Source organism: Gobius niger (assembly GCF_951799975.1).
Source record: "Gobius niger genome assembly, chromosome: 5".
Lineage (NCBI taxonomy): Eukaryota > Metazoa > Chordata > Actinopteri > Gobiiformes > Gobiidae > Gobius > Gobius niger.
Window position 1 is genome coordinate 20,866,883 of NC_136856.1, and position 25,201 is coordinate 20,892,083.

At 40.8% G+C, this 25,201-nt stretch overlaps 3 protein-coding genes across 3 annotated transcripts; 1 reads left to right on the forward strand and 2 right to left on the reverse strand.

Moving 5' to 3' along the window:
- Positions 1-66: 66 nt before the first annotated feature.
- On the reverse strand, positions 67-11,207 carry fhl1a (four and a half LIM domains 1a). Its single transcript, XM_079556704.1, has 6 exons — positions 11,098-11,207; positions 2,681-2,862; positions 2,309-2,486; positions 1,811-1,980; positions 1,551-1,737; positions 67-1,225 (listed from the first exon to the last, which is right to left on the reverse strand). The coding sequence occupies exons 2-6, from the start codon at positions 2,834-2,836 to the stop codon at positions 1,071-1,073; spliced, it is 846 nt and encodes a 281-aa protein (XP_079412830.1). The 5' UTR covers positions 2,837-2,862; positions 11,098-11,207; the 3' UTR covers positions 67-1,070.
- Positions 11,208-13,123: 1,916 nt separating this feature from the next.
- On the reverse strand, positions 13,124-18,489 carry slc9a6a (solute carrier family 9 member A6a). The gene is given in 20 exon segments (XM_079556710.1): positions 13,124-14,164; positions 14,331-14,436; positions 14,671-14,756; positions 14,837-14,867; positions 15,002-15,155; positions 15,249-15,360; positions 15,463-15,576; positions 15,687-15,775; positions 15,850-16,015; positions 16,018-16,020; positions 16,024-16,035; positions 16,039-16,041; positions 16,045-16,053; positions 16,057-16,207; positions 16,635-16,740; positions 16,861-16,973; positions 17,081-17,157; positions 17,239-17,316; positions 17,483-17,694; positions 18,086-18,489. Coding segments are annotated over 20 exon segments (2,184 nt in total). The 5' UTR covers positions 18,384-18,489; the 3' UTR covers positions 13,124-13,900.
- A 392-nt stretch (positions 18,490-18,881) lies between these two features.
- Positions 18,882-25,097, forward strand: taf7 (TAF7 RNA polymerase II, TATA box binding protein (TBP)-associated factor). The gene is made up of 12 exons (XM_079556883.1): positions 18,882-19,046; positions 19,309-19,385; positions 19,467-19,545; positions 19,682-19,815; positions 19,911-20,031; positions 20,122-20,180; positions 20,898-20,970; positions 21,202-21,315; positions 22,098-22,292; positions 24,023-24,135; positions 24,646-24,705; positions 24,907-25,097. The coding sequence occupies exons 1-12, from the start codon at positions 19,028-19,030 to the stop codon at positions 24,949-24,951; spliced, it is 1,089 nt and encodes a 362-aa protein (XP_079413009.1). The 5' UTR covers positions 18,882-19,027; the 3' UTR covers positions 24,952-25,097.
- The last annotated feature ends 104 nt before the right edge of the window (positions 25,098-25,201 follow it).

Genomic DNA, 25,201 nt, shown 5'->3' on the forward strand with positions numbered 1-25,201 from the left:
ATGTCTAAAACGTATTGAGAAAAGTCAAGCTGTTAACAATAAAGACGTAACAAAACCTTACTTTGCAATATGTTTATTTTTGTAGAGAAACATCTGAACATTTTCTGGCTTGGTGACGTTCAGAGGCAGTGATTCTTAATAGCTTTATGTCAGAACTGCTGCAGGACTGAATTCTGGGGCAACACTCAGAAAAAGCTTTGGTTTATTTTGTTGCATTCTGGGTTGGACTATGTTTATAAACAGCAAAAGATACTATATTTACATACTGTGTATATATGCTTCAGGCCGCAAAACCGCAAAAGGAGCTATCTTTATGTAATACAATGTGCTCTGTAATAAATCTCTCAATCTCTTGGAACCCCTGCAACGTTCTGAAATGCAAGTGATTCCTGTATTAAGTTAGCAGTTAGTATTTCTGTCAGTGTTAAGCAGTACAAAGTAACTCGTGCCCCTCGAGGCCAAAAGCGCCACTGCAGGTGTCGTAGCATGTTGCGGTTTTTTACTCATTAATTGTCAGTGAGAGTAAATGCTACACTGACAGAAAAGACAAAAGGGAGGGAGGGATAGTGTACATCCCATCACACAATGGAGATATTTTTTTCACTCAAAAAACTTTACTTGGCTGTAAATACTGTTTAAGTGGTGCTAGCCTGCAGTTAGCTTTGCCTGTTAGCTTCTTCTTTGTGATTCTATTAGTGTGTATTGGGGCCTCCAACCCGTAGGCAGTGAAGTAGCAATTGTGGTTTTCTGGCCAGGGACAATCATCTCATTACCCCTTGTATTACCCCCAGTGGGAATACGGAAAGGATTTATTAAGGTAAACAAGTTACTTAGTAGGCTACTGCCCCTAGCCGTCTCTGAAATGTTTGTTGTCGACTGAATCTTGAGTTTAAAACATAAAACACAAATCTAATCGCAAGCGAAACGAGAATCTTTCAGTCAAACTTCAAGCTGCTGCCTACTGTCTAAAAAAGGCGATTCTAAATGAACAAAGCAACAGAGGCATATTCCGAAGCATTACTGTTCTATATATACTGTATATGTGTCATCTATGTGGCTGTCATTTAGCTTTACAGCTTTTTGGCGCAGTCGGGACAGTAGACGTGGTCGCCGCTGATGACGAAGCGCTTGTTGGCCAGAGAGAGGCAGCACTTCTTGCAGTTGAAGCAGTACTCGTGCCAGGAGTAGCCCTCGTAGTTGACCACGTTTGTGCCGTGGCCAAAGCCTAGGTCATAAAAAGCAGAATAATTGGTACGAACTTGATTAACTGTTGAATCAACCATTATTTTTAAGTATGAAAGTGTTTATGTTTACTTTTTTGTGATCATCCAATGAGTAAAGGAGAATTAGTGCTAGTGTAGGCTTCCGGTTGTTAAAGCTCATGGACTGAACTCAGGAGATTCTTAGTGTTCAAATGAGGACAGCTCCAATATAGTGAAACGTGTGCTTGTTTTTCATATGCAGTTTAGCCGCTGTCTAGCCAGTATTACAAGAACCATGGATAAAATCTAACATTCACCTGTCACGGCTAAAGTAAATGTGGATCTCACCGGTGATGGGGTTCTTGCAGCCGTGGCACTTCTTGGCCACGTCGGTCTTGTAGCAGTCGACGCAGTAGGCATGGTTTTCGTGAGAGGTGAAGCGGGTTCCTGCCAGGGGCTTGCGGCAGGTAGCACACACAAAACACTCGGAGTGCCAGGGCTGGTCCTGATAGCTGATGCCTCCAGAGGTGATGGGCTGTGAAAGCAAGGCCTCCTCGTTTATCTTTGTGCAAATGCTTAAAATGCGACAAATGTTTCGGAAGTTATACCTGCTTGCATTGGAAGCACTTCTTGGCAAACTTCTTGTCATGGCACGGAGCACAGTAGATGTCGTCCCCTTTGGTCAGGAAGCTCTGAGTGCGGATTGGCTGCTTACATTCAAAGCAGGTGAAGCACTCCTCATGCCACACCTTGTTCTTGTATTCCACATTCTGAGATCCTAAGTAACACATTGATAAAGTATGAACTGATGAAGTGATTTTATACACCGAATACAATCTTTAGGAGTCAGAGCAATGTGAATCAATAGGCATCTTATCTCAGTAAACTGGCTAGCTTGTCATCTGTTGCTAGGTGTTGATCCATAAACTTGCCATATCAATCTTGGGCTTTTGTGTCATGATGATTGGTTCAGTAATTACAGAGATGTCATCTGTACGATAACACATCTGCATGTTTGTAGTTTAAAGGCAAATTCTACCATAGGCTTTCCTGTCCTCCATCGTAATATTAAATTGCAATAACTGAGACCAACATGGTAATGGTACCTGGCATGACCACCTTGTAGCAGCCCTGGCAGCGATTGCCATCCTCCCGTGAGCTGCACTTGCCACACATGATCTTGCCATCGTCCCGGGCGCAGAAGGGCTCGCTGGCCAGGGGCTTGTAGCACTTGGCACATCGGAAGCAGTCCTCGTGCCAGTGGCGGTTTTTGTGGTGCAGCTCCTGAAAGCACACAGGAAGTGTAAGGTCCATTGGGTCGGATTCAGAGTTTGTGGAGTCAGGGGCAGAGCATTTCCAGTCATCACAAATAAAACTGATTTTTTTGTTTTATTTTACCACCTGAGCTTTCAGAGTGTTTTTTCTGTCTGACTAAATAATGTTGTTATGTTGTAAAAGAAAATGAGGTAAGTGTGCACCTTGGCGTCAGCTCCAATGGGGCGTCGGCACTCTGCGCAGGTGTTGGCACAGAGCTTGTCAAAACACTTGGGGCACACATGTTTGTCATCCTTCTTCACATACTTCTTGCCGTGCAGGTTGTCCCGGCAGTAGTAACAGTCGAAGCGGTCTGTCATGGTGGAGCTCACGTAGTGTCTTGGACCTGAAAATACAAAAACAATAGCTCTTCATAAACCTCCGGGACAATGTCGACATTACTCCAAAATCTGTCAACAAGTCCTTAGAAGAATCAGTTTATTGTTAAGATATTGTTTTTTATAAATATCAGATTATCAGAAAGTGGTACCCAAAGCACACACATCTTTTAACAAAGCTGGAGGCAAGATGGTGTTTTGCCCAATGTCTTATTGACAGTAGGCTTCAGAGTAATGGGGCCCCTACTGAACCACTGCAGCAGGAAAGTAGGATAGTCATATGTATGGAGCTGTTTTATAGAGGTTTATACCAATAAACCATATTAATCACTAACAAAGGGGTATTTGAGGATATTTGTCATAAACTTTCTCTTTAGGTATAGTGGTATCTGATTAGATTAGACTCGACTTGATCAGTGGTTCTCAATTGCTGAGTTCAGACCGAAAAGAGGGTAATGACAAAGGTTTCAGTGGGTTACCTTTACATTTCAAAGGTAACCCAACTCACAGTTAAAGTAGGTACATATTCACTATTTACCTACTTTCCACTTGAGAACTATTGGACTATAGATATTGATCAGTTTTAGATTGTATGAACTATGTAATGGACATGTACGCCTCTTTTTAAATATAAACAACAAGCTCAGAGCATCACCATCGGCATACTGCACAGATGAGGTATGCGAGAGTGAGAATCTGCCCCACACATGGATCCAACTCGGGTGACTTTTATCAAGCCTCCCTGGAAAAGCTCAGGCCTTATTTATAGCCTTGCGAACCTCTATTATTCCCCCCACACACACACAAACAGACCTCTCTACGATCTCCAATACAGATTGATGTCTTAGGTATTTTGTCTGGGGCGCACTTTGTTACGAGTCAGCCTAAACACAGTGATCTGGGCTACATTTGTTGCTTCATTCATCAACATTCCTGCATTCCCATCGGAGCGGCCTGAGTGGTTTCCTGGAATGAGGGCGACTCTTGCATCTTATCGATGTTGCTCTTTGAAATGTTCACACCGGAGAGCGATGTCAAGAGGGTTTGCCAAACATTGCATAACCTAACTTATTAAAACAATAGGCCAAGTGATTTGTGGTGAAGTGGTATGTGCTGATATTAAAAGTTCATTCTACTATTTGACTTTGATTGCCAACACTAATAAAAAATGAATTTTCCTACTCAAAAAATACTCAATATGTTGCTGCCATCATTATACTTGATAGTAATAATGCTATTTAGATAACATTTTTCTGTTTTGTTTAGTGGCCTAATGGGACAACCAAAATATTTTCGTGCTGCTATTCTGGTGAAGTGTACACTGGTCCAATCTGCTGTGTCTCAGGGATCAGAACTGGGCTTGGCTACAACGCCGTCAAAGTCAATCCAACTTAGTCCATGTATCAATCCACACACACAGAATGATCCAGGCGCTATATAAAGTCCAGTGACCTTCAGGAGCGAATGGCAAATGGGCAGAGGACTACTGGGACCACGCCGCTATTGTGGTGCAATGAGAGATGCTGGCAATACGTGAAGCTTTTGTTATGACAGCTGTCTCCCCTGTTCAGACAGCCATGGTATGTGCTGTCCTTCTGCAGTTTATGGACAGGACTTAACCACTACACAGTCCCATCAGGAAGTCAAAGTGAGAGACGCAAAGGTCAGGAGCGGGCCAGTTATGGATGTGAGTCACTCCCATGGAAGAGGGATGAGAAGCTGAGTGACGCCAAGTTAAGACAAACGGCTCTGAATATGTATCACATAAAGCCATGTCAATAAAAGCAGTCCAACAACTGGCTTTTCAAAATCCATGGAAAATTCTTTGTACTTTTGTAACTTTTGTTCAATGTCCTAATTTTCAACAGCATTTACCAACACAAGCTAATAACATTGAAGAAAAACATGAAGCTCTTAGTAATCTATAATGGTTTACAAAATACAATTCAACAACACAAAGACTGGCACATGAGAGAATAGAAGATTTAACTCAATCATCCACCATTCACTCTACAGATAATTGTTAATACCTGAATGTTTGTAGAAACTCATGGTTGCTCTTCGGTCTGGCAACTTCTCAGTAGAAAATAGACAGTAGCATCCACAGAGGGTCACAGCTGCAGACTATAGGGGTGTGATGCGGGTGGGGTCTATATACCCTTCCGTGACCCGAGACCCGACCCTCTTGAATGTCTGCTCCTTTTTAGGTTTTACATGAGACAATAGTGGGTCAGATGGGGGACCGTGTGGGCAGATTAGTTGCATTAAGTCCTTGTCGGATTCCACTGCACTCACATCAAGAGTAAAAATACCAGAGTGATAGAGCCACAGAGGATAACAGATACTCCCACAGCCTCCATGAGAAATATTGTTACAAGATGACTACAACTTCACACTGTTATCACAGGATCAAGTAGACCACTCAAGAGTAGATATCTTTGCAGAAATGATGTTTAATAAGCATTACGTCAAAGCTTAAGGTTGAGAGGGAGTGTATTATTTAAATGATCAAGCACAGGGGGTTCATAAACTTTCTAAACCAAGTAAAATATGTGATCTCCCGACTACCACCAGGCCTGTCATGATTAAATCAGGACCAAACCGGGGACTAAAAATGGGCTAACATGGATTGAACTAAATAACGTCTAAATGGGAGCAAACGGCAGGGAGGTGCAGCGGTTAGCGGCTAGAAGATCCCAGGTTCGATTCCCACCTGGACATGGCCTTTCTGTGTGGAGTTTGCATATTCTCCCCGTCTCTGTGTAGGTTTCTTCCGGGTACTCCAGTTTCCAATACCACTAAAAACATGTACAATAGGCCAGGTGTTTCAGACCATTGGCTTCACATCTGGAGATGGGCCCCCGAGGATTACGGGGATTAATAAAGTCATTTAAGAGTGTCTAAAACATTAAAACATCTGATGCATTACTGAAGCACAATCGTGATGATGACCAAAGCTCATGCATAAAGTAAAGTCCAAGTACCACCAGTGGTACATGCACCAAAGTTTGAGAATCACTGATCTATCAATTTTATTTAAAGCTTTCGAAAACACATCAAGGTCCTCCGTATTAGGCTATCGTATGTTTGGTTGTTTCCTGTCTCACAATTATTCCAAACCCACAAGCTCCACTAATGAGAGTAATGATCGGGGCAGGCTGGAACCGGTAAATGTTTCCAGGACATGGACTGTCCTGTTGTTAACGATCTGGCGGTAACATTGTTTCACTGCAAGCTTTATGTGCTTACTTAAAGACTATAAAAACTGTAGTGTCTGATTGTATGGTATCTGAAGTATTGCCAGTTATATGTATTTTAATAATATTCTAATATGCTATACATAGCTGCTAGCACTTGGGTTGTTTTGAATTCTTTTGTATACGCCATCACCTATCACCTCTGTTGCCGGTATGGAAACAGGAAGTGACTCTGTTCTGCTAAAATAATAGAGCATATTAACCTGTGCAGGAACAGCTTAACAATTGATTTTGTATCCAGTCCAAATGCTCAGCCTAAACAGACTTCTATTATGTATTAAAAGAGATTGATCAGGTCTATCTGTAGAGGTAGCTCACTCTGGACACACAGAACAGAGCTCAGAGGACAGAGTTGGCTCCTGCACAGGAAGAGGGTGTGACTGCACTGCAGACACAGAGAGGTCTGGTGAGTGGACAAAAGGTCAACATTGTTACACTCCTATCTGGGGATACAAGTGATGCCAACGCACTCCCCCCGTCTCATTTACTGGAGCAAAAACAAATGTCATGGATGAATGAACAACTCTAGTATTGGAATAAGGACCTCAAACTTTAACAGACAGCATTGATAAACCCTATCATTAGCAAATCTCATCCTGACTCTCAGATGGATATGGGCTGCTCTTTTCTGGCTGACAAACTCACGATAGTCAAATATTCAGCTGAGCCTGGTGAGTGATGAACTTGCATGCATGACGCTTTCATTTTCTTCGGGCCAGATGTCTAGTTTTAAAAACACAATGTGCAAGAAACGAAATAAGGACAAAACGGACGTTGATATGACTCAGTACCAAATCAATGTAGTGATTGTGTTGGTTGCCACAGCTCGCAGAAGACGCATTTCCTTATTGGGACAATGAATTGTACTTAAACTCAAACTGCAGAACTTTCCAGACATCACGTTACTGTGTAACTGGATTTACAAGCCTGTATTACCAAGTTTCTCAAAGCGCTACACTGTAGTCATTATTCATTCACACCATACTCGGTGGTGGTAAGCTACTATTGTAGCCACAACTGCCATGGGGTAGACTGATGGAAGTGAGGCTACCAGTCTGTACCTCAAGCAACTAAACTGTTAATAAACAATGATAAATAAACTACGATAAATATGCCAAATGTAAAAGCCACAAACAATGTTATTTTTGCAATAGTTTGTCAAAATAAAGCCTTTGGAAAAGGACATATTTAAAGTCATGTTTGGGTGCCAACAACATTTCCATGGAGACAAGCCAAGTATGTCCTGCTCCCAGCAAAGTTAAGAGTCAGATCTGTTCAGAGGCGAGCCCGCTCACAGTAAGACATATTTTTCTTGGTATTTTTCACCCCGATGAAGAAAATCCTTGTTTTTTTTTTTCTGTATCTCTCTCTCTGTATGGCTTTAATAAATTATTGAAACATAAAAGACAATGCAACACAAACCTTGAGACCCAAAATGTGAACCAATAATATGTTTTATTCAAAGCAATACCTTTACAAATGGAAAGCCAACTAAAATCACTGAGAGTGAATGCAGACTTTTAGCCGCTCTCTCTCCACACTTACAATCAAGCAGCATTGCCTATTTAGGAGGCATTTGTGGGTCCTCTGAAATCGCATGTGTTTCTTTAACTCACTCATCTCCACTATCCCTCTCTCTCCAGTGTGGCACCTCGCTCCATTTAGGAGGATAAAAAACATGTTAAAGCTGTCCTCATCGAAGAGTTAGTGAAGTGCCGGCACTTAGAAGAACAGCTGGCACCAACGCTCCCAGAGAAATATGTACCGTGTCAAATGTTTCACTGAACTGTCACTATAATCAACAATGCTAATACACAGCATCCCCAAGACTTTTAAAGCCATTGGAATTAGTGTTAGACTTACCTAACAGTAGTTAAGGTTGGGTGATATGGGAAACAACTCGTGCCATGATTTCAGTTTTATCACATTTCAATATAGCTTTATAATGAGTTGAAGAGGTCGTTGTTTCTTCTGAGAGTTCACACACCACACAAAGATGGGTCAATCACTAGAACATGTGTCTGTATTGAGCTGTATTTAACCGGTTACTTGCTGCCCCCCCTGATCAGGGGGCTAGGGTTAGGGTCAGGGATTAGGGTTATGATTAGGGTCAGGTATCGGCTACAAATAACTGATGCTGAACCTCTCACCTCTTTAAAACACTTTCGCAAATAAAATCTAAGTGAATAGGCCTATGGACATGCTGCATATCACTTTGGATTCTCCAGGTTCTAAGCTTCAATCACTGAGTTAGTTTTAACCTCCACAAACGTATTTTTGATAACCACACAAAGTGCCATGGCTAGCAACGGCATGCTAAAGGGGTCAGCCCTATGTTCCCCGGTACCTATGTTTCAACATCCCACTTCTATTAAGTGGGGGAACATTGATGTATTAAGATTAGACACCAGCCCACTATCCTTAAGGTTAGTGGCTAGGGCAGGGTCAGGGTTATGCTGATTGATATACAGTATGTATGATGTTTCACCCTCATGACTTGTGATTGATGGTTGATGTACCAACTCACCTACGAAAAATCGCACCCGGGGTACATAGGTATGCACCCATTAAATGTTTTTCCTTAGTTTATTAATAGATAGAATTGATAATTGATCTGTAACATCATGACAAGAAAAAGTCTTTATTGATCTCACACAGAAGAAAAGAGAAACATTCACTTATTCACTCAAACAATGCCACTTTCAAGAAAGTCTCTTGGTATCGGTTAGTATCAGATATCGGCAGATACTCAAACCCATTATCGGTATTGATATCAGAAGCAAAAAAGCTGGATCGGTGCGTCTCTAAATGTGATGTAGACTGTGTGTCACTCACACAGATCACACACATATTTATAGAAACTAGAAGGTCTTGGCTTTCAAATGAGGTATCACACGGGCATATAGGCTGTAAGCGCTCCATAAAAATATATATATTCAGCTAACACAACTAGCTTATTACTTCACATTTTTCACTGTTTGACTCCATTTCCTGCTTTGAGATTTGGATATGCATAATTGCTAACCCTAACCCTCGGGTGGCAGGCAACGGATTAAAAGCTCTGATTCATAATACAGTCATTTCTCAGTTTGGTGATCTGATACATCACACACCACTAGTTAATCATCGGCACGGTAGCGCCGATTTCTGTGTGGAGTTTGCATGTTCTCCCTGTGTCTGCGTAGGTTTCCTCCGGGTACTCCGGTTTCCCCTACCACTTAAAACATGTACAATAGGCCAGGATGAATGGGGTGTGTGCGTGTGTGGTTAGAGACAGCGCTTCTGTCAGTCTCCCCCAGGGGAAACTGAACACCATCAAGTATGGGGTGAATTTATAATTGTCTCGTGTAAAGTGCTTTGTGACTGTCTGTGAAAGGCGCTGTATAAACAAAGTTCTTCTTCCTAGTTTATCATTGCACATTAAGGGCTATGTGGCTTTTAAAGTGATGTAATGATGTCATTGTGGACCAAGAAAAGTGGCCGCAATCTCAGGTCTCTTTGGTGACCTCATGAGTTTGCTTTGGCCCTGGTCCATGAGGGAGGAGACAGTACTACACGCTGACAAATGCCTTTAACTGTTTTAAAGAAGAAAATTTCAAGTAAAATTTGAGACGCTGAGTTAAAACAAACGATTGGCATAGTTTTATATACATTTACATGTAAAGGGGGCAGCCACTTTCACGTAGAAAGGCATATAATAAAACTGTGCAGAAGAAAGACAAGAGATTTACCGAAGGTGAATTCAGGTAAAGGGGGACACTTTTTAGTTGAAGCTCCAGGAAACAAACTTTTAGATCTCATTGTTAGTTTTAAGTTGTTGAAAGTCCTTTTTTTTTATATAAAAACGGTCCCCCTTTAAAGTGTCCCTCCCTACTAAAAAGTGGAACAATTCATTCCAATTCATTCATTCATTGTTGGTAACATATTGATCAACTGAAGTACTTACCATCACTGGTAACATATTTTTGTATATTTATATATATTTATTATGTGTATTTGCATATGTGTGTTTCTTGCAACTGTTTTTCTGTTATATTAACTGTTTTTGTGAAAGGAAGCAACCACTGAAGGAGCTGGTAGTGTGGCCGTGGATGATGGCAGGGTGGTGACCAGCAGTGGGATGGTTGTGGCTGGTCCTGGGTGGGGTGGGACAGTTGTGTGCCAATGATGTAGAGGTTGTTGTACAGAGATCAATGTAACTTTCTACCATTAAATTGATATGTTGCCACGTGAAGGGAAAACAGAAGGAAAATCAAAGTAATTGGCACACGTGGTTGTAAAACAAAAGTATTGTAGGCCTACCTATAGCCTAACTGGTTGAATACTACAAGCCAATGTGTATTAGCTACTGGGACAATGTTACAAAGAAAGAGAAAAAATAAAAACATAACAGACTTCTCGAGACCAAATTTGGGGAATTACATGGTGGTGGTTCTGACTAAAACGTGGCGTGCTGACACGTCCTGAGGGAGATTTGTGCTTTTCTTGCCCTGTCCCCCTGCTACGTCTGGCATTGGCTGGGACCATTGTGCCGATTGTTGCCATCAGGTTGCTGCACATTTCCCTATTGGCTCCAACCACATTAATAAAATACTTATATGTGTGGGAATTTACCTCCTTTTCGAGCTTGTGTACAGTATTGTGTGTATATGAAATTGAATGCATGTTAAAATGTGGTTTTAAAAAAAAGTCTTGTGTATAACATTGAACTAATAAACAATCAGTCAATTGGATTTCCTATTAACTGAGACAGCCCTCAATGTTCCGGATTAGCCAAAGTGCCAAGACTTTAAACAAGAAAATATTCATGACAAATGACACTCATCTGTCTTCTGTTGGCAACTTGCCTAAATTAAGATTAGCAAAAAGTTATTAGAGCCACTTAAAAATATGATTAGTTAATGATGGCTTTCCTTTTGAAGTGAATGCTCAAAGCTCCTGCATCAGCACACTTAAATGTTTGTAAAAAAAAAGAAGCGGTCTTACCTCTTGGAGCAGATGAGGCTTCTGTCCGCACCAGCAGCGCGCGCCTTTTCCCTGTAGAGGTGCAGGCGGTGCTGACTGCGCTGCGTTATAAGACGCAGAGGGAAGCCAAACCTCTGTAAGACCTCACAAACAATGACCTCAGCCAGGAATTTTGTTAGCAATCTAAAATACTTCTCTCCGCGCTCGAGGCCAATGAGAAAATAACGTCATTTTTTTTTGAGACATTACAAAAGGGCGACTTGTTTATGGGAAGAAAAGTGGCTCAAGATGGAAACTCCAAGTGTTAGTCTGGTTTGAGTGACCCATGTGGAGAGTTAACACTCCTCTTGCTCCTCTCCTTCTTTGGTAAAACACAAAGAAATTGCATTAAGATGAGTCAGTATTAGCCCAGTATTAAGCAAGTAAAACAGCCTTGCAGCCTCTACTAAATCCTCAGGGGCTGGTCATGAAGATCTTAGATAAAGAAAGTAGGAATTATGGTTCAAACAATGTTCAAATCTTTTAAAAGTTTTATGGATTTTATTTGTCTTCAATGTTACTATTCTAAATATTTAGCCCACAACAAGAACAAAATACATGTAAATGATGAGACATATACGGGTTTTAATCAAAAGCACAGGCTTCTGTTTATTGGCTGCTGCACACACATAAACATGTGAGTATATATGTACACAGATGTAAACGTTTGACACAGAGGTGGGGGACACTTCATGACGCACTCACATACAGAGATAACTGCAGTACACAGATATACCAAGCACACAGGCCTCTTTGGTCAGCTACTTCAGACGAGTATCCAACAATCAAAGTAAACCAGGACAAAGTAGGCAAGTACCAGGACTGGGAATATGTGCAGAATCACAATTTAACTAGGCCCGATTGGAAATAGTGCACATAATTGTACTGAGCTCTTTATAAGTTCTACAATGAACACAGTATTGGATGGAATAGGTTTAAAATCCCATTTTGTCCATTTACAGCCTTCTTGCAAGCAGAATACACTCAAGTGCCTTCACGTCACATATGGCATTATGAGCCACTGTTAATTCAGAATGCCCTGCTCATAATGAATGGATATATGCAAATATTTCCAAAACAAAATAAAAGCAGCAGATAGATACAATAAACAGCTAAACAGAAAAGAGTGCAAAAAATCCAGCTTTTAACATCTTGAGCTTCGGTGCTTCTCATATTTTGATTTTCTTTGTTTTTGCAAAATAAAAAACAAAAAATATAATAAAATGGTGAAAAATACAAATAATCAAATGCAGTGTCATGGTCCTGATTAAAAAACACAAGATACAAAACAGGAAGCTTCTGCACAGCAGAAGATAATCTTTGTCAAGCCCAGCTCATGTGCTAACACCTCTAATGAAACTCTTTATCCACAGTCAAACCACAGTGTTCAGTACAGCCACTGTGTTACGTTTGTTTCCTGGCTCTTGTCTGCACCAACAACGCGTTACCATAGAGACGTCCTATCAACGTTTCCTGTTCATCCGGCAACAGCTGCTACTGAGCGTCTAAATAAGATCAGAGCCTTCTCAGTAACGGCGCAGTACCTTTTCAGTTGTTGTTTATAACTACCCATCATGACAGTAAATCTAAAATCACAGAGCAAGAGTTGCATTTATGAAAGTGATAGTCATTTTACCTTTTATACAAAACTATGCTTAGTAAGAGTCAGTCAGCATTCAAAGCTTTGTTCCACTTAGGTTAGTGTTCACTGCTGTCTGTAGAAAACTCTATATAATGCTATATAATTACACTGCAGGTCAAAACTGCATCAAATCCTTGTTACATTAACCACAAATAGCATTTTGGACCTTCATGGCTGAACGCAAACACTACTGCCGCAATGATTATGGTAGAAAATGCTCAAGGCTAGAAATTACAAATGACTTTAGACTTGGAATATAATGGTGGTGGAAAAATGATATGAAATGTTTAATCTGCATTTAATTTACCGAAAATTGCAGAATGGCACTTTATCATTTCTGTCTCTTTATCATTTCTGTCACTTTTTTTCTCACCACACAACAGTCCTTTGTTCTGCTGCGAGCAACTTCAGCTTAAAAATAGTGTCTGATCCCTCTCCATGTCACAGTCAAAGGTCATTGGGAGAGACTCACATTGCCAGATACACTGCATCATATTTGAATATTCTATTATTTACAGCAAAGAGAATAAAGTAACAGCAAAACACCACTGAGTATATTGCTGTATATAGACAGAGGTGCTCTTTTTCTATTCTAAGAAATATAATAGCGTAATGACTAAACTGGCAGGAGTACAAGTTGCCAAATAAACTATAATTCCCAGGCACTTGATTGTGACAAAATGTACAGAAAAATCATGGACTGGGTCAGCAAAGGCAACATTCAATGTCAGAAAGCAGAAAAGCCTCAGGTTCCAAATACTCGTACGAAGCAAAACATCGAGCATCCTCCACATGCATACCAAAGATATAGTACTCTCATTATATACTGTACACAAATAAATCAGCTAGTGGCTGGAATTTGCATCTGCGCACCCACACATGCCGAACCTGTGAAATGCTACAGTATGTGACTCACATCAGCTAGATCCAGCCTAAGAGAACCAAACTGTAACCCATAACCCTAAGTATATTCAATGAATGTGCATGTCTCAGGAGACTCATGGAAATGAGCAGGACGAGAATGAGGTAGAGGAAAGAGGTTTGCTGCCAAATCATGAAGGAAAAGTGAAACATGAAAAGTGCAAATGTTAAAGAAGTTGACAGTGTGAGTCAGGTTCTGCTCGATGGCTCGGAGTGTGTTGGTCAAAAGCGCATGTGTGGGTCTTTGACTGTGGGCTCAGAGTCGTCCATGGGGAACACCAGGCAAGTGCCCCTCATAACCACCTCATTATCTCCACACGTCAGCTCTCGGTCCAGGTCCTCTGAGCTCATGCCACTGGCAAAACCAGCCCCACTGCTTGTGTGCACCCCTGAACCATCGGTGTTGACAGTAATGTCCCCATAGGCCAGGTTAATATCATCTGTCAGGATGAGGTCTGAGTCATCATCCTTCAGTTGTTCCTCGTTCTAAAATGGAAAGAACAAATGTCATATCAAGCACAAACACCGTTTTAATAACTCTGGTAAAACAAGAACCGGACTGTCAGATAAATGACACAACAAGATAGATACTTCACATCATCTATTTGTCATAGCACAATTTTGCTCATATAGTACAAAGTGTATGTCTGACCTCAAAGGCCTGCGGGCTGGTGAGGACGCGGGCCAGGGGACCACAGCAAGGGGGCAGTGTGGCTGTGAGGGGTGGCCCACTGTGAGTTAGGATAGGCTTCAGGTAACTGAAGGCAAGTCAAGGGGTTTAAAGAGTAATAAAGAGTATCATAGTATATGTAATTAAAAGTACTCAAACAAAAATATTATACTATTATAATAAAGATAACTGTACAGAAAGCACATATATTGTCCAAAAACAAATGTATTAATACATTATTATGAATGCAGTGCTCCCCCTACTGCTGCTAGACGTGAATTACAAATGTAATTTCTGATCTGAAGGGGTAAACAAAGGATACTTGTGGTCGAAGTTATACCAGATCCGAAACAGCCAGGCACTTTCATGTTTGGTGCTCCTTCTCTCTGGAACTTCAGCTACACTCATCTGAGAGAATATAATACAAGCGTAAATTTGTGTGTGATATGTGCCTGATATTTACATTGTACACAAGCTATGACACTTACGGAGTTATCCTGGTCCGAATCGACACCCACTCTGCCCCCAAAAAAAAGCATAAGAAAAAGGTAAGCTCATATTATGCAGACAAGTAGGAGCTTTATACCATGAGCACCGGAATTTTCTACATTGCCAACTTATTATAAATAGTCAAAAGCACATGAAAAAATTACCGAATGCGCTGGCAAGACAGCATCTGAGTGGTGCCTCCGCCACAAATCCAAACAGTAAAAAACACTATCAGAAGAGTCGTGGAGAACATCATCTGTCGAGCGTATGTGGCAGTGTCTCTGATGGCGAGAGCAAAAGTCATAGCACCACGCAGGCCTGAAATCACACATAAAGACAGGCACGATGTCACTGCATTCAGCTGCAAAGAACCACATAACCCTTTGAAGTGCAAACAAGATTAAGGCTAACCTGCAAACATCATCATGTGCTGGAAGTTGGATCTGATTTTGTGACGTCTTCCCAGATTAAGCAAGAACGACAGTGGGTAGATATTAGCAGCTCTCCCTATAAACACAGCCAGCTGAGCGACGTAGAGGGTGAAGGAAACAACACAAGACAGCAGCTTGTTTAAACGGATACAAACATTGTTTTCACATTAAGCTCCCCCGTGAGTAAAGGATACGAAAGCTCCAACTACAAACATGGGATTGAAGACATGGTTCTGGAAGGTGAATAGGGTCAGACCCATGTAAGAAAATATAAAGTTTTCCGCCAGAAAATCCAGCAATTCGAAAAGCTGCAACACAAAAGACAAAATGTGTGTTATTTTTACAGTGGCTCTTAATGTTTGTATACTTGTAATAAGCATAAATATTTTTTTGTATATGAGGTGTTCTGTTGTCTGACCTGTTTGGTTCTGTCCTGGGACTCAGGGGAGAGGTTGTTGTACGTGTAGTGGGCCTGTGTGATCCCACAGAACAACACAGCTACAACACCTGAAGAAAAAATACAACCGTCTATACATGCGTTTCATTAATTTGTCCTTAACGCAGTGAAATAAGTCTCGCACCTGTAAATCCACAGGCCTCAGCCAGAAGGAATGTACTCCATGACATGAGGAAGAACAGAGCCGTCTCCAGCAGCGGGAAATCCCTCAGCTTGGTGAACTTTGTGACGTAAAACACAGAAGTTAAGGGACCAAATATCTCCCAATACAATGAAAAATCTATGATACTGCAGCTTATGAGTGTCCATTTCAAAATCACCAAACAAATTAAAAGGATATGAGAGCAGTGACAATTCCTGTCGCCACACCCAGAGCAAATGATCCACTGAAGATGCCAAGAAACATCCCGAACGATTTGAGCAGAGCCATGCCCTCAAAGGTGTGGCTGTTATCCCCCATTGGCTGGTAGGCTACTATAGAACTGAAAAACAATGTGTATGTTAATAAATTCTAGTGGCATCAAAGCCTTGTTTGTTGAAGAGATCAGTGCTGTTTCAATCCCAGGTACTTATTATGAAGTACTGCAGTTATATACAGTGTATAGTTTTACAAACAATTTCAAAAGACTAATGTAATACAGTAAATGATTCAGTGTGTAATATGCGCCTGCAGGAAACGTCGCATGATGTCAAGGACAAATCATTACACTTTTCAATTAGCCTGTCAGGTTGCCAATATTGGGATAAGGTTATGTAGGGAAGAAAAGGGTTATCCTTGTCTCAGTCTGGCATATCCATGTCATTAGTAATGCAATATATGAGCTAACCTCATTTTACAGAAACAATTGGTATGGATAGGAAACCTGAACCGACACTACCCATTAAAGACATATTGATAAAAGGACTCACGAAGACAGAACAACAGCCACTGCATCATTGAGGACACTCTCCCCAAAAAGTAAAGCATAAAGATCTGGCTCCACCTGCAGCTCATGGAAAATGGCCAGGACAGTTACTGTAAGAGAGAGAACACATTATAAACTCAAGGTGACAAAGTCTTACTGCACAATGTGTCTCAGTGATCAGTATCGTTACTTAGTGCAGTAATTTAAAGTAAACATGGACACATTTCTACCAGGGTCTGTGGCTGAGACAATTGCTCCAAAGAAGAGGCAGTCAGTAAAGAAGAACTCTCCATGCAGCTGTCCAACGTGCTTCATCAGTGTCACAGTGCCGTACATCAGCAAACTAACATCAAATAAAGAAGGGGATAAGCCTTACAAAACGTATGACGCATAATGAAGACTATGAACAAGTGACACAGAATAAAGGGGAAAAAACCTAAAATGTATTACCCAATTATGAAACCGGAAACTACAGTCCCCAGAAAAGCATAGGCCAAGATGGATCCCATATTCCGAAAAAAGTGCCTCTAAAAAACAAAACAGCCATTTAGTTTAATCCATAAAATGTACAGAGTATATTGAAGGTGTTGGTAAAAGAAATGCTGTACCCGTTTCAGGCTGTAACCAGCGTGGAATATAATGGGTGGAAGCAGAATATTGAAGAACACTTCAGGATCAAAGGTCACCTTTGTTTAAGACAAATACAACATCCACACTCAGTCATGATTTGCAACTAAAGAAAATACTTTCACATTTTCAAGATTAACAATAGAATGAATTACCTGAGACAAAACACTGTGTAGGGATATAATCCTGTGCCATAACACATTACTTTATGAATAGGAGTCTTACCTTGTGCAGCATTTCGTTCTCATTGTCTGACACATCATCCACTTTGTTGCCACTGGAGCTCAAGACCCTTTTTAGAGTGTACTCATAGAACTTTCCGCTGACATTGACCAGGACTGTTGCAGGGCTGGCATTAACGTGGCAGTTCAAAAGAACACTGTTACCATCTCGAGGCATATGAATGCCATACCGCAAGACCACACCAACAAGTAGCCCTGCAGAGAAAACAAATTTAAAAAAAATCACACTACAAATAAAGATACCTGAAAGCCCTACTCAGTACTTAGCATCACAACCAAATATAAGAGACAGTGGAAGAGGTAACAATTCAAACAATTGTTCTTCATTTATGAAATGCTCTAACTTAAATGTGTAGAAAGTAAGATTAGATTCGTGGATTGCACAGGTCTGTTCTGATGCTGAAGTACTTTGCTCTTTGTGCAGGACTGTAAGGAACTGAGTATGGCACACCAAAGGTGCTGTAAGCCTCATATCATTCAAACAAACAAACAAATGGCACTGTTGATAATAGCAAACGATGTCCAACCTATTACTCACAAATATCCAAACATACCCATCAGTTACAGATCTTCTGATGCCCCTTACCATAAATCATAGCCAGCCCAGTTTCATGGAGGAACCTGAAGCGGCGGTGTTTGAAGAGCCAGATGGTCAGGATGGTGAGGGTTAGCAGCAGAATAAATATGAGCAGATCTGCGCTGTCCTGTCTGTGGCTCTCCTCTGCCTTTTTTTCGGTAAAGATGTTCTCCATGGCACTATCCTCCTCCTCCTGAGGTGATGCTGCTCGGCAAACACAGGCGCACACTGACAGGCTGACAAGCACAAATGGCCACCGCGTCCCTATTGCCCTCCATACCCCTCCGACAGTCACAGGAAAGCTCATATCGGGTATACCGCTCAGAAGCAGCGGTGTCGAGGACAAAATCCAAACTTTGGCCTCATATAAAACACCAACCGGTAGCAGGCAACAGATAGACGACAGAGCAATCGATAACAACCCGGAAGTGGAACGCGTTTTTTCTGGAAAGCGTAACTCGGGGTTTTCAAACTAAAAAGCTGCTCCTCCCGTAAACAAGCCAAAAAGTCAGACTAAAGAAACAACAATCATACTATTATATTGAGGCAAACAATTGAGAATTGAGAATGTAACATATATTTATACACACGCTTTTACTTTGAAAACGGACGAAAAAAATAATAATAATAATAATAACAATTAATCCAAATGCAATTTTATTACATTGCATGCAAGAAAGATATTTAGGTTCCAGCACTAAACGATGGACTACAAATTGTTAAAAAAAAAAAAAAAAAAAAAAAAAAATCCGTTGACGCTGGCTCGTGAACAGCTGAAGTGTCGGGAACGCGCAGTGGCGGGCACCAGCGCCGCTAGCTCCTCTGCTGCGGTTACATTTTTGCTCACACAACTGGACGCTTTTGTATATGTTTATACAACGAGATTAATCGACGAGCTAGACCTAGGATTTTACCGTTTGTACACCGGCACGAATTACAAAATATACAAAGATGACGTCTAAAATCAAAGGTAGCTACTTGGCTAATGTGCAGCTTTGTTTAGCCAATAAAGCTAAATGTAGCTAACAAATACTAGCGCGTTACGGCTTGTAAATATGCAGCAAACCAAACCCTACCAATGTTTTTCAGTCATATTTAACGTTAGATAGTTTTGATATATGTTGTTGCACTAATGGCGCTTGACAAACAATCATAATTACGTTATATATCATTTCAATGTTTACTCGAGTAACCTTTGAATGACGCTTCTGCTGTCTTTTTTTTTGTCGTAGTCGGGAAAGCTGGCTCTAAGAATAAGGAAGATGCACCTTATGAGCTTGAGAGTCAGTTCGTTTTGCGCCTGCCTACAGTAAGACAACTACAGTACAAGTACAGTCTGTGATGCTCAGTTTGGTTGATGATATTTATGTTTTGTGACTTCCTTTCACAGGAATACGCCTCTACAGTGAGAAGAATAGCCCAGTCCAGCAGCATGAACATGAAGGACAGACTTACTATTGAACTCCACCGTAAGATGCACGATGAATGACAACCAAAAATTTATACATTTTGATGATACAGTGTTTTGAATATGAGCTGAAACTCATTTGGCACAATGAAACAACAACGTCATCAATGTTTGATATTGGTTTATTTGATTTGCAGCTGACGGTCGTCATGGTATTGTGAGAGTGGACCGTGTCCCATTGGCCTGCAAACTTGTTGACCTTCCCTGTATGATTGAATCACTTAAAACTGTTGACAAGAAGACATTCTACAAAACTGCTGATGTTTGTCAGGTAAACTATACATTAATAACAATACATAAGTGCTTTCTCATGTTTTCAAAACGTTGATACTGTGTAACTTACTTTGTGTAATGCTTCTGTATTAGATTCTGGTTTGTACATTAGATGGAGACCTTTACCCTCCGTTAGAGGAGCCAACAGGAACAGACCCCAAAAGCAAGAAGAAGGATAAAGACAAGGACAAGAAGTTTGTTTGGAACCATGGCAGTAAGTGAATGCTGCATAAGCTAATAGAGCCTTTAGTACAGCAAGATAGTGAGTATACTGTTTGAATTGTAACAATTTGTTTTTCTTCAGTTACGTGTCCAATGAAAAACACTCGGAAGAGGAGGTTTCGGAAAACGGCTAAAAAGAAGGTATTTAAGGCCTTTAATTCTCCGTTGTTTATGTCTATTTTTGCATGTTACTGTAATGTGATTTCGGTGTTAATTTAGACATAGACAAACTTTATTAAATTATAATAAAATGTAATAGTTTGTAGGAATGAGAGCAGGAAAAGAACCAATATAAGATTTGCATATGTAAAACAAATATTTTTTAAAATATTAAAGAGATTACAGTTCCAAGCAATCAGATAGTATAGTATACATATACTATACTATGCAACACTACAACATCTTGCAGCATCAAGATTTACATAATTAAGAAATAAGGCCAGTCCATTTCAGCACCAGGCAAATGCATTCTACTCCAAATTCTATGTGTGGGCACTGGCCATCTATTGTGTCTTAAAAAAAAATCTTCCAGAAGGTGAGAATCTGAGCCATTAAGATTTGCTGCTTCTGTTTTTTAATCGCTAATGTGCTTCATGGCATGTCGCCAACAGGCCATGAATTGAAAGAAGGGCGTTCTTATTTCAAGGCAGTAGTGATGTTATTGTCAATTATTAGATGGGGTTCACATCTGTACTTACTTTCATCTCCAGACAATAAATGAGCCATAAGAATAACTTTGCAGACATAGCCTCTCAGTTTGCTTTTGCCATGTTGTGCATAACAGGCATAACCTCTATTACAGGGTTGTAACATAGCTGTACTAAAATATGTAACCCAGTCTGTCTTTGTCTTTTGCAGTACATTGAATCTCCTGATGTGGAGAAGGAAGTGAAGAGATTACTGAGTACTGATGCAGAGGCCGTCAGTGTCCGTATCCTTCTTAGATATATAATTTCCCAAAAGATTTCGCAGTCGTCGCACAGTTTGAATTCATAATACTGCTCTTATTCTATAGCTAAGCCTGTCTTACTTTACATGTGATGCTAAACACAGTTCTAACATTTAAGTCAAGTGTTCATCTGAAAGAATAATTGTATGGTGCACCAGAACGTTTTGGAGGATAAGTGGAACTTTTATGGTGGAACTTAACAAACATTTGTAGGATGGGAAGTGATAGCTGAAGATGAATCCAAAGATGCAGATCAGCATGGCTCATTGGGCAATCTGGACTCTTCACCCGGCACCTCAGGGCACAAGATGGGCCATGGACCCAGCGGTAAGATCAATCACATGTATATTTTTCTTACTTGTAACTGATGTCACAGGGCTACACAGTAGTAGTAGTAGTAGTAGTTTTAGTAGTATTTATTTTGTATGCAAGCCAGACACTTTTGGGGCCCGCTCTAAGTTAAATGGGGAATTAAGTTCTCAGGTGTTTTCCATCCATAGTGTAACTTTTAATATTATCACACCAACCTGCAGGAACCTTTCTACTACCTCTGATATTTAGTTTACTGACTAGATTACAGCTGATTATTCACCAGTATTCCAGAATGCAATTGACCAATGCTATACTGATAATTAAAAAGTGATCCTGATCAAGTCTTAATTAAATGTTCTTAACTTGTGGTATCTCTTTCTGGAAAATAGCAGTGTTGGCACTTGGCAGCGTGTGCAGTGACACCAGCTTTTCAGAGGTGTTTTGGTCACTCCTTCTCTTTGCAGCCTAGGTTAACCTTCACTTTGAACTAGCACACTCACCCCGTCACTCCGGATAACCGCTGTCCCAGTAGTGTGGAAAGGAAATGGAGGTCACTCAAGCATTAGTTCATCTTTGACCTTAAGCGTCTCTCTGCCAGTGGAACTCGTAATGACACTGCCCATCTCTTAAGTGAACTGTGCTAATAAAAAAAAAACTAAAACATCTATGACAAACTGTATTTAGATTTCAACGCTATATCAGGTCCGAAAAGAGCATATTTTCAATACATCAACGTAAACCTGATTTTGTGTTCATGATGATGATGATGCTCCTTTGCTTGTGCCCTCTATGAGCAGCTCAGCGCGATGAACTGAGGGAGATCTTCAATGACATCAGCAGCTCCAGTGAGGATGAGGAGGACGAGGGGGACCGACACGAGGACGAAGACCTCAACATCATGGACACTGAGGACGATCTGGTCCGACAACTTCAGGACAAACTGAATGAGTCAGACTCTACACAGCATGAGGCTGATCAGGCCAACCAGATCGGTGAGAATATGGTTGGAGTCAGGATTATCAGGGCACAGTGTGTTTAGCCTCAGTGTAAGAACTAAAATGAAAAAGCTCCGATGTTTTTGGGGAGCATTTTAAAACACGTGTGGACACCTGAGTCAGAGAGATGTAACAGTATCCAAATCTCATTGAATGATAATTTTACAGTAGTTCTTTATTGCAATAATATTCAGGGGAAGGTCACGGTATTGTAAAAATGCAGCTTGTTTTCTCTCAAAATGCTCTTATGAATATTTAGCAGTGCAATCATCACTGTCATATTCTGAAAGATTAAGATTCAAGCAGTGCTTAATTTTTGATTGCATTGAAATGGAGACATCCGTGAAGTTTCTTTTACATTTTTTAGCATGTTGCAACAAAACTAGTTGCCGTATTTTCTGGACTAGAAGTAGCACCCTTTTTCATATTTTGGCTGGGGGTGCGACTTGTATATCAAAATGTATAAGTTCACGTTGTGTTATTTTCACACTGTCAGCCACTAGAGGGCACTCTAGGCTTGTGTACCAGTATCATATTCTATTGCACGGTTGTACACTGACAAATTAAGCACTTACTTACTGTACCACTGAATTTTTTTTAAATTAACAAACGGTAAAATTTGGAGTGAGCGACATACTTGTGAAGGACTGGCAAAAAGCAGAGGTTACTCTTACTGCAATGAAGAAAACATAAAAAGCTAATTATGGGCTAAAAGCTAGATAGCCACAGCTAGAGGAAGGCGTTCGCAAATGGGTGTTTGAACAGCGTGCTGCCGGGAGAGGATTGTCAACGGTGCAGTTACGCCTCCATACCCAGGTAGTTACCAAGGCTGGCGCGACTTATCCTCCGGTGCGACTTATAGTCTGAAAAATATGTGTATCCATCCACCAGTACAGGCTTATTAAACATGCCCACAGGTTTTCATTTCTATCTTTAATCGCTGTCACAGTGGTCAAGAGCACTTGTCTTGCTGATGTGTACTTGGTGAGTTGACCGCCAGACAAGAAATCTGATCAAAGCTTCCCAGGTTCTTGTCAAAACAGTGGGTAGAAATAACCAGGTCCGTATTCAGACGCACACTTGTGTCTCACGGTAGGCTATATTAAAAACCGGAAAACGCACCTCCGCCCACAGAGGTTCTCAGTCTGACAGCGATTGCCTCTGCTTTTCAGCTCGCCGGGCAGACAGGTGTTGTGGCTCAGCTGTCTCCTCTGACAGCTCAGGGCCTGTTTATCTACATACATGAAGCTATCACCTGGCCATCTCCAGTGCAGTAGCCAAGCAGAGCCTTTTAAATTGTGTCCGGAGCTTGTCTGTGTGTTTTTGGCATCCTTGTAAAGTTAAATAAATGGGTCTGCAGGGATTCGGCTCTACTGCCTTCTGCCCATTAAATGTGAAGTGTAAGAGGATTTTCAACTCAACTGGGGGATCAGGATACACGGATACAATAAGTTTGGAGGACGGTTGATTAATATCAAGCCACAGGTTGTTGTTCGGCACAAGCACTTTGGCTTGATTTGATAAGCCCCTGTGGAGCCAAGGGCAGTCGGATTAACAGGTACCTTAGTGTCAGTTTAAATTAAGTTTGTCTATTACCTATAATTAAAAGAAATGACGGTTTCAAGAACAAGAAAAGGGTGATCTTGTCTGCGTTTCCAGAATATGTTCAAATCCTAAACCCAAGTGACACTTTTTCATCTATGTTACTCTTTTTCTGTTTCCTGCAGTAATGGAATATCAGGTGCAGATCAACAGCATCAAGGCCAAGCTTCAGGAGACACGCGCTCGAAAGAAACAGCAGGAGGAGCTCATCATGAAAGTGGAAAACCAGGCCCTCAAAGTAAGCCACACGAGCAGCCCTTCAGAGAATAGGTGTGCAGGAGCAAAACCAAATGATATGCAGTTCATAATGAGGACAAAGCAAACTGCGGCTACGTATTTTGTTTCAAAAGCACCAAAATCTACAATCGCTGTAAAAACAAATGTATATATTTTAGTAAAAAAAATGTTTGCCATGATCCTTTCTAATATTACTAACTGTTATCAAGCATATACAGTAAATAATGACGTTTCCATATTCTTTATCGTGCTTTTTTGAGGACCATACTTATTGATGTATGAGCAGCCTTTTGGTGTTGCCATGAGGGCTCTTGTTGTGTGGTGTTAGGGGAGCTTCAGTTGTTATTATCACAAGCTCAGGGAAAAGGTCAGCTGGCGCTGACTGGCATTCTAAGTGGCCTTTCTGTCAGAGGGGAGATTGTGGCACAAGCAGTAAAGGCAGACCAACATTTAAGACAATAACAATCTAATGAGGCTCTTTGTCAACTCACAACATCCTGTTGTCTCACAGAACCGGTTTCAAGCCTTATTGGACGAAATCATTCAGCAGGAAGAACGAGAGATGGAACAAGTAAGGCCCTTTTTGTTAAATGTTTTTACCTCATTACTACTTTTATATTATTCCTTCTTGAAATCACAACTAACACATGGTTAAGCTTGTATTGACAATTGAATGCCATGATTTATGTGAATAGGCATCCATTAATCATCATCCACAATTACACATGGGGCAGTGGCACTTAATCTCACCTTTTATTTTCTGCTCCAACAGCTGGCCTCACTGCAGGAGCAGCTGGACTCTCTAATAGAGAAGTGACCAACAGGGGGCAGTCTTGTGCCATATCACACAGTAGAAATCAAAGACCAGACAACTTTCAATCTTCTCTAATTGTGTTGTGCAAAATTGTAAACTTCAAGTTTATTTCTTAGTTTTGTGTTATTGTTCCCTCTGTTTTTGAGCTATTATTAAAAACATGTTTTCCGTTAACAGTGACTGCCTGCTTTATTTAATGCTCTTAACACAAGTTGCACATGAAATCTTCTTGGAGGCTTTTACCGTTTAGAAC

What these genes read in the sequence shown, in the direction of transcription:
- fhl1a (XM_079556704.1), bottom strand. Translation starts at nt 2,836, where the DNA reads ATGACAGACCGCTTCGACTGTTACTACTGCCGGGACAACCTGCACGGC. An exon ending in CTACAAGGTGGTCATGCCAG is followed by an intron (nt 1,981 to 2,308) that starts GTACCATTACCA and finishes TGTGTTACTTAG; the next exon opens with GATCTCAGAATGTGGAATAC. An exon ending in CTGCAAGAACCCCATCACCG is followed by an intron (nt 1,226 to 1,550) that starts GTGAGATCCACA and finishes TTTATGACCTAG; the next exon opens with GCTTTGGCCACGGCACAAAC.
- taf7 (XM_079556883.1), top strand. An exon ending in TCGTTTTGCGCCTGCCTACA is followed by an intron (nt 19,386 to 19,466) that starts GTAAGACAACTA and finishes TTCCTTTCACAG; the next exon opens with GAATACGCCTCTACAGTGAG. An exon ending in TGATCAGGCCAACCAGATCG is followed by an intron (nt 22,293 to 24,022) that starts GTGAGAATATGG and finishes TGTTTCCTGCAG; the next exon opens with TAATGGAATATCAGGTGCAG.